General features: G+C 37.0%; 1 protein-coding gene across 1 annotated transcript in view; it reads left to right on the top strand.

Moving 5' to 3' along the window:
• Positions 1 to 22,759, top strand: part of THSD7A (thrombospondin type 1 domain containing 7A) — a 504,524-nt gene that overhangs the window by 199,818 nt on the left and 281,947 nt on the right. Inside the window, exon 2 of the mRNA XM_055420502.2 lies at positions 13,913 to 14,744. Coding sequence (XP_055276477.2) covers positions 13,913 to 14,744 — 832 coding nt within the window. The remainder of the gene's footprint in view (positions 1 to 13,912; positions 14,745 to 22,759) is intronic.

The raw sequence follows: 22,759 nt of genomic DNA, 5'->3' as shown, positions 1-22,759 counted from the left end.
TATTTGGAAAATCATCAGGGAGAGATTAGCTTAGAATTCTTAGAAAGATTATTTTATAGAAATATTGGGAAGAAATCTCTAATAAAGCTCTCTACCAGCAGAATGAGTGACATTGCTAAACAATGAGCTCTTGTCACCAGAAGTGTTCCACCTGAGGCTAAAAGAACCAAAGAAATATTATATTACAGGATCTCCATGGATCCTTCCAAGCCACAGATTCCAAGATGATGATACTTTTTGTTTGTAAATTAATGAATTATTTTTGGAGCCTGAAGTCACTTTGATAATTAACTAAATAGAGTTTAAGAAATAGAGTCCCACTGTGAGCTGTTCATCTGAAATGAAGTCTCCTATGGTAGGGTATGAGAGGAGAAAGTCAGGGAATGTGAGCTGGGAAGTCAGGACACCTGGGTACTAACCCAGGCTTGGATGATACCTGTGTAAGCTGCACTTAAATACTGATGGTTTGAAGATCCCTGGCTACAAAATACTGCACTGTTTATCAGTGTGGTGTCCATAGTTTTAAATTTTACGATTTCCATGAATGTGCAGCTGTCAGCTCTCGTGTTCCTCATCTAACCATCTGCCTTAGTTGATTCACTATCATCCTCTTGGAACCAATTAATCAGTGAAGCCATGTGAAATTATGCCCTGAGTTAATTTCAATGGATACATATATTTTTTAATGCATCCTTACTGTGAATTTTAATCAAGCAAAAGAAGTATCACATCTACATGTGTCTTTAAGAAGACTAATGGTGTGTCTTAAAATATACATTGGCCTGATACCCTGGTATTAATGTAATAGATTTTTAAATTATAGTTATTTAATACTTATGGAATTTGTCAGCCGTGGAAATTTAATGATCAAGGAGAAATGTATCCCCAAACACAGAAATGTGCATAGAAACAAAAATCAGAAAATGGATGTTTATTTCTGACTCCCTAATTCTGAGTAAGATCTTAATGTTTTAGGGTAAAATTAACTCTTCCTAAAGATATAATGTTCACAGTTATTAAAAAACAACAGAACTATATGCATCTTCAACACTGCCTTAATGGTCATATTTCTTTGAAGATAAAACTGAATATCTGATTTTATTAAGAAAGGACATGATTTGTGTGTGTGTGTTAATTGCTCAGGAGTGTCCAACTCTTTGTGACCCCCTGGACTGGAGCCTTGGAGAAGGCAATGGCAACCCACTCCAGTGCTCTTGCCTGGAAAATCCCATGGATGGTGGGCTGCAGTCCATGGGGTCTCTAAGAGTCGGACACGACTGAGCGGCTTCACTTTCATTTTTCACTTTCATGCACTGGAGAAGGAAATGGCAACCCACTCCAGTGTTCTTGCCTGGAGAATCCCAGGGACGGGGGAGCCTGGTGGGCTGCCGTCTATGGGGTCTCACAGAGTCAGACACAACTGGAGAGACTTAGCAGCAGCAGCAGCAGGACTGGAGCCTGCCAGACTCCTCTTTCCCTGGAATTCTCCAGGCAAGAATACTGGAGTGGGTTGCCATTTCCTTCTCCAGGGGATCTTCCCGGCCCAGGGTTTGACCCTGGCTCTCCTGCATTGCAGACGGATGCTTTACTGTCTGAGCTATTAGGTAATTAGAAATAGTCAACATTGATTAAATCCTGTTATGGCTCTGCATTTTATAACTTAATTTGGGGCTGTCTTACATGTGCTGTATTTTATAAAATGAAATTACTATATGAAAAATAATGATCAACTCTAATTCTTGAGAAATTTGTGCATGTTTATGGATAATATTTTATTGTCAGAGTTGGGAAGATCCTTCTAAAAAATCAAGATATTCTTCATTTCATTTATTGGGAAACTTAAGCTTTCACGTTCAAATCTTTAATTACATACTGATTATTTTTCATTGCATCTTATAATTTTGGACTCGTACTTATCTTTATAAATTCACTTGACTTTATCCATTATGGAAATAATAATCGAAGGTCTACTAGACATTTCCAAGTCACTGATATTGCAAATTCTGCCCTAAACTATAAACTCAAGTTCCTTGGTTATATAGAGTTTGGAAAGATTAACTTGGCTTCATAGGAAATATTCTGGTAGCAAAATTTTGATATTTCAGGTACTTGAATTGCTTACTTTTTTTAATTACAACATTTAGTGCAATGGCATTTATGTGGAAATTGTGAAAATATACAGCAATGCATATGGACATGGATTAAAAGGTAACCATGGAGGAAAGCTGCAAGTCTCTTTTAAAAAGTCATACTTCCCAGTTTCCTAAGTGTATAGCATTTTAAGTAAGAAGATAAAAACTGAATTTATTGCTATCCTTAATAATTGCCTATAATGTAGTCCTGCCCCAGTGAGCAAGAGAAAGAAATTAACACTTATCATGTGTGAGCCTTATTAATTGCTATATTATATTGGGGGAAAAATATACTTTGGTCTTATTTTCCTAGAGTGGTTTATTATATGCAGAAGAATAGTAAACTGTAAAGTAAACCTAAAATATGCTTTACAAAAAAGTAACAGGAATGCACATATTTGTTAATGAAAGTAGGGGCAAAAATTATCCTAAATAATCAAAGAATAAAATGTTTCTAGATGAATAATGAAAACAGCTCTGATGCCAAAAGGTTATTACTTCCATTCATTTTGATCTTTACATTTTGTGAAGATCACATCCACAATCTCACATTAAAGGCTAAAACTGTATTGTAATTATTGTATGTAGTTAATAGTGTATCATCAGAAGAATGTGAAATATATTTTAATGATAACTATGTATTTAATATGCTAGGCACTAAGATAATAATGGTGGCGTTTCTGAGCTACTGTCCTTTTTCAGTGTTTAATAAAACAAGGAAAAGTCTATTTGATCTAAAATTGCCTCTTCCCTTTTTGCTTGAAGATTTCAAATAATTGCCTCTAGGCATGCAATGGAGAAGGAAATGGCAACCCACTCCATTATTCTTGCCTGGAAAATCCCAGGGACGGGGGAGCCTGGTGGGCTGCTGTCTATGGGGTCTCACAGAGTCGGACACGACTGAAGCGACTTAGCAGCAGCAGCAGCAGCAAGGAATTTAAGAATTCCCCAACGCTTTGAACTGGACAGTAACTTCCTAGAACCTTGACACTATGTTGTTATACCCAGAAGTTTCTTGAAGTTTCATAATATTATAGATTGAATATAAAAAGTGTTAGCTGAAGTTTGTTGTAACATTTAATTTTTTTAAGGCAAAGTGTACATAATATAAAGTTTGCCATTTTGCCATTTTCAATTGAACAGTTCAGTGACCCTAAGTATATTCATATTGTTATGCAACTATTACCAGTGACCATCCCCACATTTTCCTCATCCCAACATGCATCAAACAATAATTCCCCATTCGCTTCTTCCTTTAGTCTCTGGTAACATTCTGCCTTCTGTTCTATGAATTTGGCCAACCCAGTGCCTCATATAAGTGAAGTCATACAACATCTGTCTTTTGTGTCTGACCCACCTCACTTAACCTGTTTTCAAGACTCATATATCTTGTAGTACGTATCACAGTTTCATTCTTTTTTTAAGGATGAATACTATTCCATTTATATGCCATATTTTGTTTACTTTTCCATTTCTGATGTTTCCAACTTTTGTAGTGCTTTCTTAATGAATATCTATTTTCTTGCCTATCATAGCACCTAGCACATTGTAGGCCCACTAAACACTAAATATTTATTGAATGAGTAAACATGATAAAAGTTCAGGTTTCTTCAGCCGTCAGCAATTTTGTCCTGAAGGTATATTGTTCTTAGACAAATGTTTTTCATTTGGCATTTTTAGAAGAAAAACAACAACACAACCAAAAAAATTACCATCATTTGCTAAGCATGAGATGCCACTTATGTGCCATCTCAAATCCCCATGGCTCCCCCTCCACCTCTAGTTACTCCTGTGACTTCAAATTATGCACAACTTTAACTAGATTTATGTGACTTCAACTCACCAACAGCTGAGCAGCTTGATTTCCCAGAGCTTCTCTGAGGATGTGTGTAGAAACCCACTTGGCACTCACTCATGAACAACTTGACATTGGGAGAGAGTTACCAATCATGGGGTCATTCTTGACCAGTTGGGAAAAGGGGCAAGAGAATATTTATTTTGTGATATCAAAATATCACCTGCTTTGTGATATCACCTGCTAGGCTGATATACAGTAGCTTACAACTGAGAGTTACTAAGACTCTGACTATCTGAAAGATTGAGATGAACTGTAGGTAGGAAATGAGGCATTTTATGTTATCTAACATCCTTGGAGATATTAGTGCCACATTAAACATTCAAAAGACACTAGAGACATGGTCCACATCATATTCCTGTCCAATTGGCCTGTTGTGTTTCTAAAATAAGGTAGAACCGAATGGATTGTAGAAGATGACAGCAAGTTGCTCTAAACACAACCATGTGTTAGGCCCATTTTCAGATGGTACAAGAGATGTGGTGTTTAAACTACAACAAATCAACAGGACCTTGGTAGGCAGATACTGATCTAAAAATGTGTTTTCCTCAATTCTCATTAGTGAAATGAATCAAAAACTCTTTGCTTGTACTTGAGTCTATATAGCAGACACAATCACTCCCTCATCCCGGAGACAACATTTACGCATTTGTCGAAAAGAAAATCCCATTCAGTTTAGTTCAGTTGCTCAGTCATGTCTGACTTTTTGTGACGCCAGGCTTCCCTGTCCATCACCAACTCCTGGACCTAACTCAAACTCATGTCCATTGAGTTGGTGATGCCATCCAGCCATCTCATCCTCTGTCGTCCCCTTCTCCTGCCTTCAATCTTTCCCAACATCAGGGTCTTTTCCAATGAGTCAGTTCTTTGCATCAGGTGGCCAAAGTATTGGAATTTCAGCTTCAACAATGGTCCTTCCAATGAATATTCAGGACTGATTTCCTTTAGGATGGACTTGTTGGATCTCCTTGCTGTCTAAGGGACTCTCAAGGGTCTTCTCCAACACCACAGTTCAAAAGCATCAATTCTTTGGTGCTCAACTTTCTTTGTAATCCAACTCTCACATCCATACATGACTGCTGGAAAAACCATATCTTTGACTAGATGGAGTTTTGTTGGCAAAATAATGTCTCTGCTTTTTAATATGCTGTCTAGGTTGGTCATAGCTTTTCTTCCAAGGAGCAAATGTCTTTTAATTTCATGGCTGCAGTCACCATCTGCAGTGACTTTGGAGCCCCCAAAACTAAAGTCTCTCACTGTTTCCATTGTTTCCCCATTTATTTCCCATGAAGTGATTACCACTGTATTCATGACATAGATAGTTGGATTTGGTGACTCGGAAGTAACAAGTGGATATATCCTAATTAAAAAAAACAAAAACAGGTGGCACCCTCAAAACTCTGACTGGGAATCTTAGATTACCCAGTTCATAAGGTGTATTTTCTACTTTACATTACTGCAGGTGACAATATTGCTTAAACTCTCTGTCATGATATAAGAATCCCCTTTCCTCAGTCTCCATAAGATTCACACTTCTTTTTTTTTTAATCTTTATTGGAGTATAGTTATTTTACAACATTGTTAGTTTTTCCTGTAGAGCCAAGTGAATCCATTATACATACACATGGATCCACTCTTTTATAGATTCTTGTCCCATACAGGCCATTACTGAATATTGAGTGGAGTACCCTGTGCTATACAATAGGTCCTTATTAGTTACCTATTTTATATATAGTAGTGTGCATATGTCAAACCCAATCTCCCAATTTATCCCTCCCCCTGCTTTCTCCCTTGGTAAACATAAGTTTTCTATATCTGTGACTCTGTTTTCTAAATAAATTCATTTGAACCATTTTTTTAGATCACACATTTAAGTGCTATCATATGATACTTGTCTTTCTTTTTCTGACCTACTTCACTCAGCATGGCAATCTCTAGGTCCATCATGTTGTTGCAAATGGCCTTATTTCAGTTTTCTATGGTTGAATAGTATTCTATTGCATATATTACCATATCTTCTTTACTGTTCCTCTGTTGATGAACGTTTAGATTGCTTCCAGGTTCTGGCTATTATAAATAGTACTGCAGTGAACATTGGAGGTACTTATATCTGTTTGAAATTATAGTTTTCTCCATGTATATGCCTTCTAGTGGAATTGCTAGGTCATATGATAGTTCTATTTTTAGGTTTTTAAGGAACGGCCACACTGTTCTCCTTAGTAACAGAACAAGTTTACATTCACTTGTAGGAGGGTTCCCTTTTCTCCACACTCTCTCCTGCATTTGTTTGCGGATTTTTTTGGTGATGGCTGTTCTGATTGCTGTGAGACGGTACCTCATTGTAGTTTTGATTTGCATTTCTCTAATAATTAGTGAAGATCCCCTGGAGAAGGAAACCCACTCCAGTATTCTTGCCTGGAGAATCCCATGGACGGAGAAGCCTGGTAGGCTACAGTCCACGGGGTCGCAAAGAGTCAGACACGACTGAGCGACGGAACGGAACGGGACTGAATAATTAGTGATGTTGCACATTTCTTCATGTGCATCTTGGCCATCTGTATATCATCTTTTAAGATCTTCTCACTTCTTTTTCTTACTGGCAGCTTCCATTAGGATTCTTCCAACAGCCTTTTTTTAAAAGCACCTTTGGCTTTTACTAACACTTTCCTCATTGCCCTTTAAACTCTGGCCACTGCCTGGTTCCAGTATCCCAGTCCCGTGTTTTGGATTTTTGTTTGTGGCAGCATACATCTTTCAGGACCATAGTCTGTGTTAGATATCTATTACTACATAACAAAATGCCTCAAAATTTAGCTGATTATAATCAATAAAATTATCTTAGTTTCCATGTTTCAAATTCCAGTTTCAAATGTCCATGAAATCTGGAATCATCTTAGCTGGGTAGTTCTGACTACGTCTCCTATGTGGCTGTGGTCAACACTGGCCAGGCCTGCGATTTTCTAAACCTTGACTGGTGCCGAAGAAACTGCTTCCAGGGAGATCATGGGTCAATGGCCTTTCATGGAGTCTAGCCTGGTGGGCTTCCATCTTTGGGGTCACACAGAGTCGGACACGACTGAAGTGACTTAGCAGCAGCAGCAGCAGCAGCCTAAAGAAATCCTCTCTGATGCATGCAGAATTTAAAAGATTGTCACACAAAAATGAAATCTTTCTGTGTGAGGAAAAAGCATTTCACAACTTTATCACAAATTTTCCTTTTCTTAGCTTATTATTTCCAATAGTGATATGAGACGATGGAAGTTAATGACATGGTACGTATTATATTATGTTTTACAAAGGAAAGAAATCAAGATTCAAAGAGGTCAAGTAATTTTCATAAGAGAGATCACATTGATAGGGCCTGAAAATAGATTGCTATATTTGGTAACTGTGAAATCAGCTTTTCTAGTCACTGATTCATCATTCATTGTCTCATCAGATTTAAAGAGCTTGTTCTAATTTTTGTACACTTAATTTGATACTCTTATATAACTTCTTGTTAAAGTTTAATTACTTATTGAAGATGAAAGCTGTTTGACTTCACAGTGATCTTTCCTTATCCACCACACTGATTTGTCATTTGAGAGTAATATTTTAAATTAAAATGAAATTAAAACTCAAATCAAAAAAGTTATGAGCGCTCCTATCTTTGTTCCTTTAAAAGGGAAATTTAATCAGTTTTAGGTCAATAAATATTCAAAATTTAATTGTTTATGCTCATAAATGTACACAAAGGGGTCTCTTGAGAGGGTCCATACTTATAATTAAGTCAATTAGTATAATATAGAGTGGCACAATATGCCAGGCATTTGAATTACCAATCTATGGGATTATTTCTAGACAGATATTTAAGATCACATGGTGGCTTCTATCCATGGAAAAAAATCCCTTGAAATGACTAAATCAATACAGAATAAGCAAAATTATTTTTCGGTGTTGGAAAAAAGGAAAGACACTAGAATTCTTCACAAGCTTTGAGGTCTGTTGTTGACCACAGTACACAAAGGATTGGATTTAAGGGATAAAGACTTGTTAAAATAGTCAAAGGATGGACTCTGAGGAAATAAGCACATGACATCCCCCCAGTAGGAGCCCAGATTAAAAAATAGCAGTCTATAAATTATCAGGAAGAAGTGTATATTCATAAATGGCTGTCTGGAGGACAAACTGGTACATTTGGATGGACACATCTGCAATACTAGATGTATCAAAAGCTTGAAAATTTGAAAAACTTTTGACTAAATTACCTGACCAATATAAAACAGTGAATGTTTATTGTAACATTCTGTATAGTTTGGAAACAATTTTTTTTAATTTAAATTTCCACAAATAGAATATCAATTAGATAAATCACTGTAAATTGATACAACTTGCCACACAACCAAAGTGTAAATCTAACTGGGCAAATATGAAGAGTATCTGACTTTAAGTGTTTAGTAGGATCAGTCTTTGTATTTCTGTGTGTATGTGTGTGTGTGTGTGTACTTAAGCCTGCCCACCATCTATTGAAACGGAGTGACTTTTATAGCAGATTGTAAAGTAAAAATAGCAGATTATAAAACAACTTATAGCATGACCTTAAATTTATTTAAATATATTTTTAATTGCCTAATAAAATGATAGCAAAATATGAAGACTAGTTACCTTTAGTTTATGGGAGTTATAAAGAATTTTCTGATAATTAGCAGTCATTTCTAGTTATTTTTTCTCTATGTATTTACTAAAGTATAAACAAATAGAATTTCTTTTTTAATTCTGTGACTTGTATATTTCAAAAATAAAATATGGTGCAGCAATTGTGAGACAGAATACAGTATATTACAAAGCTGTACACTCCTTGATCTTGGTAAACTAGGACATGCTGTTCCATAACCAAATCCAGGAGGGAAAATGTACCATCTCATTTGAAGGATGAAAACATATTTAGTCAAACAAGAAACTGGCTCATTTGAGAGTCTTATAGCAAACAAGGACAGAAAGTAGTTTGCATAATTTTCTTATGCTCCTTTTATAGTGTTTATCTTTTATAAGGCTCTTTGGAACAGTTGCTAGCCACCTGTCAATAATGTGGCCTTTTATAGACTCAACCTTTTATTGTTCTCATGCCCTTGACATATAAAGAAACAACCTTAGAAGGCGTCCGTGTTGAATATGGTGGGCAACATACTAATTTTAAATTTAAAAGACTGTCTTTTGTAGACTGAAATAAAGAGAGAGTTTTGAATGACATGAAGAGAATAGGCATGCTATGAAATCCTCTTTAGCAGGAATAAAAATAAATTCATTATTTTATAAACATTTTTTGAAAGTTAGTTAAGGATCATATTTAAAGCACTAGCCAGTGGAAAACTAAGCCACATAGAATTCATTTAAAGTTGTTGTAAAAATATTGCATAATTTTGCATCAGTTCCAAGTGAAAATATTTGGATTGTGAATCTAACAATTACATAAATATTTTGTATATGTAAACAGTTGTTGAAACTTCTTTTTGATAGAATAAGACATCCAGTGTTTTTTCTCAATTTACATAAAATCTGTCAAGCTAAATGTTCTACATATATTTATTGACCTGCTTCCTAAAATCGTTTTGCATGATACTGAATGAACACAATCCTGTAAATCTGTATGCAGGAATACATTTCCATTCATAAAGGAATATTATCCAAGTCCTTAAGTAAAAAGCTACCTAGTTTTTATTTTGTACGATTAGATTCCTAGTTCTCTGAATATAATCATGAACAAGAACAATAAATGAAGCAAGTTTCAAACCAATGTAAATTCTTTCTACTCTTGTTAAAAAATAAAAAACCAAACATCCTGATACACAAACACAACATTTCCAACACCACCATTTCCCACTCTTAGTAATATAAGATGTGGGGCTACAATTTAATATTTATGCAGAGATATATGCATTAAAAATATCACATTCTTATATTGTATTTGGGAGACAACTTCATGTTCTCCTGGATAGAATTTGAATGTTATGCTTTCAAATTGTACTTCAAAATATTTGTAGTTCTTAAAACATGGTAGCTAACTGGGCTGACAGTTCTTAGCTGCCAAGAACAATTTTAGATGTGGTCCCTTTTCTGTTCCATGTGTGATTATTTTAATAGTACGTGGAGGACAGAGGTAGATAGCTCTTTATCGGGTTTACATTGGTGAAGATCTGGTTTTTCAATTGGACACAAGTGTAATACCCAAGGTGCAATGAGAAGATAAGAAAACAGGTAAGATAGCCTGCAAAGTGAATGTGCTTTATTTAAGTTCAATTGTGATTACATTGCCACCTCTACTTTCACTGGTGCCCTCATGCATTTATTTTCCTTTAGCCTAATGAGTAGTTTTATAGATCTCTAGAATTTTCTTAGGGTATCTCCTGGTTCTCAGTGTAAATATACTTGGAATAAAATAAGCCCAACAATGTTATCTATAACTAAATGATTAATAGGAATCTATGATAATATTTTTGGAATGAAAATTGAATTTGTATATAGAATATATGCTCTTTCTAGTTATCTAAGTAAACTTTAGAAATACTTATTCATTATCAGTATGTATGAAGTAGTGTAGACATTTCCTTGAACTCAATTTTTTTCCTGTTGGCATTGATATTAAGCATGTAATGCTGAGTCATTTCAGTCATGTTCAACATACCTCACCAGGCTCCTTTGTCCATAGGATTCTCCAGGCGAGAATACTTCAGTGGGTCACCTTGCCCTCCTCTAGGCGATCTTCCCAACCCAGGGATTGAATCCGTGTCTATTAAGTCTCCTACATTGGCAAGTGGGTTCTTTACCATGGGCGCCACCTGGGAAGCCCTAAGCATGTAATTAATGCCTTGAATAAAGAGATCTACAAAACAAATTCTCTCTTTCCTGAACAAAATAATTGAGGAAATTCATTCAGAAGCCAGCCAAGAAAATTAAAAAGATATGATCAAGCCAAATTTTGCAAAAATATGCAGAGTTCTATTGTTAAGGGGCCATAGAACCAGTCTAATGTGATAAACAGATACTGCCAAACTATTATTTAGTGAATTAACTGAAATTGCAGTAAACATGACGTGAGAAACATGCAGGGCTTCACCCATCCTTATTTATCCAGAGTGACTTTCAAACTTAATAGTTAGCTAGCAGTGTATATTTCTGCTCCCTAAGTTCAGATGGTTTGCTTTTTAGTATGTATGTTTGCTTACATACCAACTTAAAGCCAGTTAACATTTTGTATAATCAGATGTCTGTAATAAAATATTTTCATCAATTAGTTGAAGCATGCCCATTAGTAGTGGTGCAACCTACTTAAGGAGTACAATTAAATATTCTTAAGTGGCAAATCTGTAACTTCTATTTTTACTTGAAGGATAAAAGACTGACTTCTTAGTAGTCCTAATCTGATTTGATCTATTCAGTCTAATTTCATATTTATATCAAGAATTAGAAAACAATGGATTATTAAGAAGTTCTCCTGAATTATACCCTTGTTTTATACTTTGAGTTAGTTCAAGACTCTTACATTTTGAAATTTAGTTTTAATGGTATGTAACTCATAACTTGATGATCGAACATAAATGTGTCTTGATGTGCTGTGTTTAGGTTGAGAAATAAAGATTACTATTGTTCAGGTACAATAAGGAAAATGAGTAGATAGCAAAGATGTATGTAAGTAACTAAAATTATATATACATACATATATATATATCACTATGTTCCCTTGAGAAGAGTCCCATATTCTGATTCTCAAACTGGTTATTTAGAAAATTTCTAAGTGAGCATCAACAGATTTCTGAATACATATTTTCCTTGGATAAGTTGAAAGTAATATTAAAATACTATCAGGTCATCTATGTTTAAAAATGTAACAAATTCATTGACCTTCTTAGCTCATCAAGTTTTGACATCAGTACTGTGGGAGGACTGTTTCCATAAATATATTTTAAGCCCCTTATGACTCATTACATATGCATATGAAGTTCATAAAGTAATGATATGGGTATGTCACATATCGAATTATTATTTTCACGCAACTGTGATTAGTTAGCATAATATTTTCAGTCAGTCTCTTTTCTATTTACAACTCCACTATTCCATTTGTAATAAAGTTAACATCTTCCCAAGTTGTAAACATCTTCCTGCTGCTGCTGCTGCTGCTAAGTCACTTCAGTCGTGTCTGACTCTATGTGACCCCATAGACAGAAGCCCACCAGGCTCCCCCGCCCCTGGGATTCTCCAGGCAAGAACACTGGAGTGGGTTGCCATTTCCTTCTCCAATGTGTGAAAGTGAAAAGTGAAAGTGAAGTCGCTCAGTCATGTCTGACTTGTACCGACCCCACGGACTGCAGCCTACCAGGTTCCTCCGTCCATGGGATTTTCTAGGCAAGAGTACTGGAGTAGCTTGCCATTGCCTTCTCTGAAACATCTTCCTAGTTAAACAAAATTAAACGTTTAAATAGAAGCACATTCTTCATATGTCATTCTTTGTAGATTAATTTTGTACAGGAGTATTTAAGTCTCAAGCTCTAAAATCTAGGATGAATCATAAAAATAAAAGTCAGAACTTGAATCTGAAATCCAGGATGGTTTAGTTATTCATTTAAGCTGTGAACTTGGCAAGTCACTTCTCCTTGGCACTTGTTTTCTTCATCCATAGAGTGAACCTGCTGGCCTAGTATAGTGGTTTTTTACTTTTCAGACAGAAGCCTCTTCTCAAACAGAATATATATATAATCTCAACATATATAACAATGAATGATCATAATGGAGCTTTTCTCAGGGAAGAAGCCATGAGGAAGGATGACAGTGGGGTGGGGCTGAGTGACCCGAGAGTCCAGCCCTGTATGCTGCCTGCCCCATTCCCATATAACCTATGGAAGATGCTCTAGTCTACATCAAATAATTCCTCAGATGCCATGGATGCATTTTGAAAATCATGTGATTATATGATTTTTACATTTCTTTAAAATTCCAAAATAATGTAATCTCAATTACATACATTGATATTTGTCTCTTAAAGCCCTGAGAATCCTATCTTTAAAAAACAAATGACATATGCAAATATAAGTAGGTTTTAATCTGTGATAAGAAGGATTCTAAGGTTAAGAGCCCACATTTCATAATAAAGCCTCTGACTTAAGTATTCCATAAAATTTCTCCATAATGTTACTACATAGTTCATATTTAGGAAATGAATAAATTGATAAAATGTGAAGGAACCCTTTAAGATGCAGAAAATTACAAAAGTCTTTTAGTTAAATTTTTATTCTCTTGCCCATCTGTACATTTTACTGTGGAAATGAGAAAAAAATTGTTTGGTAAACTTAAAAGCAGAATGTGCTATAAAATGAAGATTCTTCACTCCCCAGCTTTGGTTACCAGAAAGTAAACACTTCTGTCAACACATGTGTACAACTAATAGATTCTTGAGGCCATAGCGGGTAGAGCAATGGAAAATGAGGGAGAAGAGAGCACATTGTACAAAATAGTTAATTGCTCAGGAAAACAAAAGCCTGCAGGAGACAGAGTTCTTCACAAGAGGTCCTTTTCTTTGCCAGTTAGTGAAATGAATGTGATGGATGGAAGGCAAGGGTAACAGGTTTTCACTGTGACTAGTTTCTAGTGACCTTTATGAGCAAGGGTTCTCTTCTACCTCACGTTAAGACAATGCATAAAAGTAAGTTTTCAGTAATCCCAAAAGGACTCAAAGTTAGCCTGTCCCAGCAGTTACCTTATATAAATTCTGTGATACAGTTCACCTTCCGCAAAAATAGAGTGTAGATCATTACTTTCCAACAGTCCTGTAAAGAGACCTACTTTACCACACTTCAGGAAAGTTAACGTTCTAGATCTTGAAGAGTCTTTCTGGAACGTGAAGTAATTTGAGGTTTTCATCTAGTAGCGCTGTTAACTCTGGTATTTTTTTTAGGTCCGTGGGGCAGATGCATGGGAGACGGATGTGGCCCAGGAGGCATTCAGACCCGGGCTGTGTGGTGTGCGCACGTGGAAGGATGGACAACGTTGCATACAAACTGCAAGCCGGCCGAGAGACCCAGTAACCAGCAGAACTGCTTCAAAGTCTGTGACTGGCACAAAGAGTTGTACGACTGGAGGCTGGGACCGTGGAATCAGTGTCAGCCGGTGATTTCAAAAAGCCTGGAGAAACCCCTGGAGTGCGTTAAGGGCGAGGAAGGCATTCAGGTGCGGGAGATAACGTGCATCGAGAAAGAGAAGGACGTCCCTGCGGAGGATATCATCTGTGAGTACTTCGAGCCCAAGCCGCTCCTGGAACAGGCCTGCCTCATCCCGTGCCGGCAGGACTGCATCGTGTCCGAGTTTTCCGCCTGGTCCGAATGCTCCAAGACGTGCGGCAGCGGGCTCCAGCACCGCACGCGCCACGTGGTGGCGCCCCCGCAGTTCGGCGGCTCGGGGTGCCCGAACCTGACGGAGTTTCAGGTGTGCCAGTCCGGCCCCTGCGAGGCCGAGGAGCGCGGGTACAGCTTGCAGGTGGGGCCCTGGAGCGCGTGCTCGATGGCCCACGCGAGACAAGTGAGACAGGCCAGGAGACGCGGCAAGAGTAAAGAGCGGGACGCGGACCGACGGAAAGGGCTCCGGGATCCAGAGGCCCGCGAACTGATCAAGAAGAAGAGAAACAGAAACAGGCAGAACCGCCAGGAGAACAAACACTGGGACATCCAGATTGGATACCAGACCAGAGAGGTTATGTGCACGAACAAGACGGGGAAAGCTGCTGATTTGAGGTAAGGTGTCTCTCTGTCAAGACCACGGGTTCGAGAGTATTTAAGACCTGTGGTTGGAAGTTCTGAAATTCGAATGTGTGTCCACCTAGGGCGAGCCATCCCCAAGGGGGGCATTTTTCTGTTTAAGGCACTTAAATGTTTGTGGGTTTCCTGAAGTTATTTCTGTTTTGTTCATACTAAGCACTCTACCACTAGAGTACATTTAAATTTTCCTGTCAGAATCTAAAGCTTAGGAGATTCTCTATGAGATGATACTGATTCTTTAAGTCAGCAATGCTGTTTTCCACCCATAAGAAGAGAAAAAAAAGACACAAAAAGGGCTGGAGTTTAGGAATGTTCAATTCCTATTTTAGTGAGACTAAGGCACACTTGCAATTTCTAAGTTTATAGCATTTTCAGAATTATCCTATAAACAAAATCTAAACCACCACCCAGGGAGCTATTTGTAAGAATAATTCCTTTCACATTTTATAAAATGGAATAACTCCCCAGAGAAGAAAAGGGGGAACCAGCAGAAAATAAGGTAAGTATAAGTTATTTAATCATGAGTAGCTTCATTTAGAAAACATGTAATTAATTGGCTGCATTGTCTAGACAGAAATTATTTGTCAAATTATCTCTGGGTAAACAAGGACTGTATTATGAAAGACTTTCTCATGTATGATTTATTTCTTGTGAAAATATTCATTGAGGATTATCTAAAGGATAGGAGGTTCTCTGATATTCTAAATTTTGCTCGTGGATAAGCCAGACCATCTGGGAGTGGCTTATCTGGATCATTTGCATAATTGCTTCTTCTGAAATATTTAGGCAGCTATGATTTGGAGTGAACTGAGAGAAATTATGGTAACATCACTCAGAATTTTATATCATATTTATTGTAGAAATGACATTGAAAGTGTCATCTCCTCCATCACACAGTCTGTTCTCTTGATTAAAAACACATAAGATAAATTTCACAGAAGTCTCAATCCATGTACTTCTGGTGAGCATCTGGATCGTTTTCCTTATGGCCCCTGGAAATCTTGTAATAGATCACGTTTTCCTGTTTACTTTGGCTCTTGAGAATATAAATAGGACTGTGTGGCATGCCTGTTATTTACTAACCACCCCCCACCTCCCCACCCCCACCACTGGCTTCTTTTTCTCATCCTGATTATTTTCCTTCATTCATTCTTGTCTAATGATTTTACTGTCGATGGATTTTGAAAGCTGACTGAAAGCCTTTTTGAAGCAGGATACAATTGAAATAAGTGAGAAAACAGACAATTGATATATCTGCCTAAGACATTTTCTCTCATCATAATGTTGTTCTGGTTGCTATTTTTAGGATATTTGCTACTCCTTTTTTTTTACTTATACAATTGTATTTTCTTTCAGCCATACAGTAATTTGCTCTTTCTGTCTATTCAGAAGTTGTTTGTCCAACTATTTTTCTGGTCTTGCTAAAGTATACTTTATTACCCAGGTTCCCTATAACCCCTTATATGTGTGTGTGTACCTGTGTGTTCACCTCTAATGCTGTGTCATGTACGTTTTCAGTTCAACCTCTGTTTTGTTTTTTTTTTTTCTTTTCTGACTGACCTTTTCCTGGTGATTTCCTGATCTCTTTTCCTAAAGTATTAGTTATAATAGTTATTTGGCTCCCACCATTTAATTGAATGAGCCTCCAAGGCAACTTTAGTTTTCTCCTGCTGTCACTGGGTTAATATGTGGTAGACAATTTCATGTTGACTACTGAATTAAAAGTATAATTAGAATAGTAGCTACTACTGCATTTGGAAGTAAATAGATTTAAAAATCTGTAGACCTGTCAGGTTATTTTATTAGACATACCATATCTATTCCAATAAAATGGCAGTTGTATACAACTTACTTAGTTTATACTAGAGTACAAATTAAACTTTATGTTAAAACAAATTGCTTCATAATATTTCTCTTATTTGAAGACTGTACAGACTATATGAATAACTCTGGTTAAGAGAGTTAGTTTTAGTAAAGAAGAGACAACAATTAGATATTTTGCCTACATTTTTCTCAAGCATCACACAATATCAGTGAAGCTAATAAAGTGTGAAGAGTAGATGGATAACTCCAGCAAAGAACAGGACCACAGGTGCAAGACTTGATGATTAAAGTGTTTCCTCATATCAAATTCAGAAACAGTTTTATTATGTAAGAGAATAAAAAGTTATTTAGTAAAGCTAAAAAGGCCTATTACAAAACCTAAATAAACTTAATAAATCTAAGAATCTTGGGTAAGTAGTTCATAGTGCAAATAAAATTTTTAGTAGAATTGCTGCTAGAACGTCAAAGCTAAAGATGATAGATTTGCTTTCTGCTTCAAACCAACTAAAATCAATAAGGATGAAAAACGTGAATGAAAGTTCATCTTTTATGACAACAGGAAACAATCACAGTCCCAAACCATAATTGATAGAGAAGATTTGGCCAATGCAGTGAAATTAGATCTAATTGAGAGAGGACAATTAGAGGGACATCGTGTTTTTACATCTTTCATAAGCAGTTAAAATCTCTAAGAGTAGCTTGAAATTTCTGAGGTGCCAAGTCAATGACACATCTTAAAATGGCATGAAGTGTGTTAGTGAAAGGGCTGCTGGAGCATCCTTGGTTTCTGTTTGAAAATAGAATGACATAATAGAAGGACTGGAGGAAATTCAGTATGCCATTATTGCTAAGAAAACACTATTAGTTTGATGGACTAGGGGATTAAAATTTTGATGACCAGTAGAAGAGAGTTATAAAGCATTACACACACCATGACATAGGGGGCTTCCTTGTGAACCTGTGATTTCCAGCCAGGCTTGAATAGAGTCTTAACCTAGGTAAACAGTTATTAGGAAAGTATTGACAAACAGCTCTTCAAGAAACCAAACATATTAAAGGAAATATGGTCTTCTGAATCAAAACCAGAAGTTTAGTGATCAAAAAAGAGTCAAGAAAATAGAATTTTAAAACTGATTTGTCGGAGCTCAAAAAGGATTATAAAACAGTCAAATTTATATTGCATACATCAGTAAGTAGAAGATATTCCATAGTACACGGTATCAGTGAGATGGAAAACAGTTTAAGAACATCAAGTAAATTCCAATTAAAAAAAAATGATGGATCTGGAAACAAAAGAGATCCCTATAAGAAATATTGGGATTCCTCAAGATAAAACCAGAAAAACAAAATAGATAAGAAAAAAAGGAAAGCAAAAGAAGATAAAACCCCCAAAATATAATCGAAGACTTTCCTGAGCTTGAAAAACTTTAATCCACAGATTGAAATTGCAAAGGGCCAATATTCTGCTAGAGGAGACTGATATAATGTTCTCGTGGAAGAACTAATACAGAACAATTTTATGAAGAGAGATAGACAAAGAGACACCAAACCAAAGAACAGAATAATACCCAGTTCTGAAACACTAGAAACATTTCCTTTGTAGTGAAAAGTAAGATAAGGCAGCACATTGTCTCCACTGTTAACATTGATCTGTTGGTATTAGTCAGTGTAGTTGAAAAGAGAAAGAAGTGAAAATTGGAAAGCAGGTGGAAATATTAAGATTTTTTCTAGATGTTTTAGAAAACTCAAGATACTCTATTGAAAAAAAACAGTATAAATAATAAAATATCTCAATAGGATGGGTGGACACAAATATCCCCAAATCAATATATCTCCTAGATGCAAACTGCAATTAGCTAAACATGATGGAAACAAAGTACTAATTCCATTTATAATAGTAAAAAAGTATGTAAATAAACCTACTTATAAAATTTCTGCACAGAGTACCAGACTTGGAAAGGTACAAAAGTAAATGTGTGCCTGTCCAGAACATCTAGTAAATATATCAACTGTTCCTACAGTGTTACTGTAAAACAAACAAGAGAAAAGTAAGTACAAGCCAGGAAAATTCTGAAAAATCAACGTAGAGAGCAAAGACTAATGTCACAAGACAATTAAATGCATTTTATTCTTTAAATAATAATAACAATTTTATGTTAGCTCATGAACAGTCAGATCAGAAAAGAGTCTAGAGAAAAGATCCTCAAAACCTTACAACATGGTGCCAGTGGTGAAGGAGCATTTCCAAGCTGGGGAAAAAGAAGCAATGTAATGTTTGTTTTGTTTTGTGGGCAATTGCTGTGCCATGTAAAGAAGAGGAAGTGGGGAGGGCAGGAAAATTGTATCCCCTTTTCATTGTATACCAAACAAAGTCCAGGTTCATTTAATACTTAAAAATGTTGTGTTTTTAAATACTTGAAGAAAGGATGGAATGTTAAAATCTTAGACTAAGGAAGGATGCTTTAGGCCACAGAATCCAGAGGGCATACAGGAAAAGATTATAGTATTTATTGGAATAAAGAAAACTTTGCTTAGGAAAAATTGTTATCAATTAATATCCAAATCGGAGAAGGCAATGGCAAGCCACTCCAGTACTACTGCCTAGAAAATCCCATGGATGGAGGAGCCTGGTTGGCTGTAGTCTGTGGGGTCGCTAAGGGTCGGACACGACTGAGCGACTTCACTTTCACTTTTCACTTTCACACATTGGAGAAGGAAATGGCAACCCACTCCAGTGTTCTTGCCTGGAGAATCCCAGGGATGGGGGAGCCTGGTGGGCTTCCGTCTATGGGGTCACACAGAGTTGGACACGACTGAAGTGACTTAGCAATATCCAAATAGATAAACAAACAAAAAAAAAGTGTGATATGTAAAACCGACATAGAGCTCATTTTCTTAGTGCTAAAGAACTACAAATCATTAGGGGAAAAGTCCAAAATCTAATGTGAAAATCTGCAAAAGTTCAAGAGAAAGGAAAGACAAACCACACTGAGGAAAACATCTGCAAGACACATTTGATAAAGGGCTGCTATCCAAAATACATGAAGAACTCTTAACACTCAGCAGTAAGAAAGCAAATTACTGGGTTAAAAAATGCACCGGAAACCTTTAACAAACACCTCACCAAAGAAGATATACAGATGGCAGATAAGCATATGAGAAGATGCTGCATGTCATATGTCATCCAGGAGATGCAAATGGAAAGAGTACTGTGATACCGCCACAGACATATTAGAATGGTCACAGTCCAGCACGCAGACAACTCCACAAGCCGGTGAGGACATGGGGCAGCGGGAAATTTCCTACACTGCTGGCAGGAATACAGAGTGGCACAGCCATGTTACTAGACAGACTGGCAGTATCTTACAAAACTGAGTCTACTCTTATCAAATGATTGTGCTTCTTGGTATTTACCCAAAGGAACTGAAAACATATGTCTGCACAGAAATCTACACATGGATGTGTATAACAGCTTTCTTCATAATTACCAAAATCTGCAGGCATCCAAGATGTCCTTCAGTAGGTGAATGGATAAAGAAACTGTGTTGCATTCAGACAACAGAGTATTTTTCAGTGCTTAAAAAGAAATACACCATCAAACCATGAAAACACATGGAGGAAACTTAAATGCATATTACTTTGTGAAAGAAGCCAATCTGAAGAGGCTGCATAGTGTATGCTTCCAACTATATTGCATCCTGGAAATGGCAAAATGACGGAGACAATAAAGAGATCTGTGTTCCAGGGGTTAGATGGAAGGGTAGGATATATAGGCAGGGCACAGAGAATTTTTAGGGCAACAAAACTACTTATTAGTATCATGTAATACTGTGACGACTGACAAACGTCCAAACCCATGGAATGTACAGCACCAAGAGTGAGCCATAATATAAGCAACAGGTTGTGGGTGATAATGATGTGTCAGTGTAGGTTCATCAGTGTCACTCTGATGGGGGATGATGATAGTGGGTGAGGGTATGCATGTGTCGAGGCAGAGGGTATATGGCAACTCTTTGTGTTTTTCACTCAATTTTACTGTGAACTTAAAACTGCTCTAAAAATCATGTCTATTAAATTCAGCAAAGGACAGGATCAGGTCAGAGAAAATATGCTAATCGTCAATCATAATTAAGAAGTATAAAACGTTGTTCCATCTCATTTTCACCTGTCAGATTAACAAATAAAAATGTTTGGTAGTGTATCAGGAATTATAGCCTCCAGGTTTGGTTATTCATTAAAAGGACTCACAGAAATCAGCATATAACTTCATTCAGGGGTAAGATTTATTGCAGTGGAAGGATGCAGAGCAAAATTAGGCAAGGAAAGTGTGCATGCAGAAATGAGAGGAAACCAGAGGCAAGCTTCCAGGGTCCACCCTCAGGAGTTTCGGCCTGTGCCCCTCCAGCACAGAACTGCAACAGCACGGGCAAGGTGGTGTCCCCTGGGGAAGCTCATTAGAGACTCAGTGCCCCCAAGTTTTTATTGGAGTTGATCACATAGGCACTCTCTACCTAGCATGTACAAAACTGCCAAACTCCCAGAGGGAAAACAGTGTTCTCCATAAATCAAATTGCTTAGACAAACAAATTAGTCATTGAGAGCCACTTTATAATTTAGGGCAGTTTTATCATTTAGAGAAAATTTGATATCAGTGTAGGGAACTGCTTACAAGTTAAGTTACCAGATGCCAGCTAATGGCCAGTTCTGCAAACAAGGCCTTTGTTTGGATAGAAGCCTGAGACTTGCTGTTGTATCACCAGTAGTATTTAATTAGGGAAAGAAACCCTCTTTTACACTGTTGGTGGGGGAAAAAAATTGGTAAAAAGTATCTGAAAATAATTTTATAAAATGTGTCCAAATTAAAAATACATGTTCCATTTGGCAGTGATTTTATTTCTAGAATTAAAAAAAAAAAAGTGTGTCTGTGTGTAAATATATGCATAGTTCTCATTATACCATGATTTGTTACAGAAAAACATCTAAAACCCACCAGTAAAGGGCTACTTAAATCATGGTGCTTCCACATGTGGAGGGTTTCCAAGGTGGCATTTGTGGTAAAGAACCCGCAAGAGACATAGGAGATACGGGTTTGATCTGCTGGGTTGGAAATGTCCCTTGGAGGAGGGCATCACAGCCGACTCCAGTCTTCTTGCCTGGAGAATCCCATGGACAGAGGAGCCTGGTGGGCTATACCCCATAGGGTCTCAAAGAGTCGAACATGACTAAAGCAACTTAGCAGGAATGCCACATACGGAATGCCATTGCAGTTATTACCAAGTGAGGTTATGTATCTCAATACAGACTGCTATAACAAAGTATCATAGACTAGGTGCTTTATAAATAACAGAAAAGATTTTTTGTCTCACAGTTCTGGAGGCTGAGAAGTCCAGGATCAAAGCATCAGCAAATCTGGGGTATGATAAGAGTCCTCTTCCAGCGTGCAGGCTCCTGACTTCTCACTGTATCTTCTTATGGCAGAATTGGGGAGAGAGCTCTCTCTAGGGTTCCTTTATGAGGGCACTAATGCCATTCATGAGAGCTCCATCTTCATGATTATCTCCCAAGGTCCCAACTCATAGAATCACATGGAGGGTTAAGGTTTTCATCATATCAATTTTAGGGGGACACAAGCATTCAGTCCATTGCAGTATGTGACTTCTACTTAAACTTAGATAAGAGAGTAAGGGGTTAGGGTTTTAATTTCCTGCTTTGAAATTAGCCAGAAACACCGATAAAAGAAATAATCACTTTTATTTATAGTATTTAAAAAAAGGAAGTTGAAAAACATATCCACATGAAAATTCCTGCAGAGTACATCATGAGGAACGCTGGGCTGGAAGAAGCACAAGCTGGAATCAAGATTTCCAGGAGAAATATCAATAACCTCAGATATGCAGATGATACCACCCTTATGGCAGAAAGTGAAGAGGAACTAAAAAGCCTCTTGATGAAAGTGAAAGAGGAGAGTGAAAAGTTTGGCTTGAAGCTCAACATTCAGAAAACAAAGATCATGGCATCTGGTCCCATCACTTCATGGGAAAAAGATGGGGAAACAGTGGAAACAGTGTCAGACTTTATTTTTTGGGGCTCCACAATCACTGCAGATGCTGATTGCAGCCATGAAATTAAAAGACGCTTACTCCTTGGAATGAAATTTATGACCAACC

Source organism: Moschus berezovskii, chromosome 3 (genome assembly GCF_049115385.1).
Source record: "Moschus berezovskii isolate FMDL1 chromosome 3, NW_MosBer_1.0, whole genome shotgun sequence".
NCBI classification, from domain to species: Eukaryota; Metazoa; Chordata; class Mammalia; order Artiodactyla; family Moschidae; genus Moschus; species Moschus berezovskii.
This window is presented reverse-complemented; position numbering and strand designations above follow the sequence as displayed.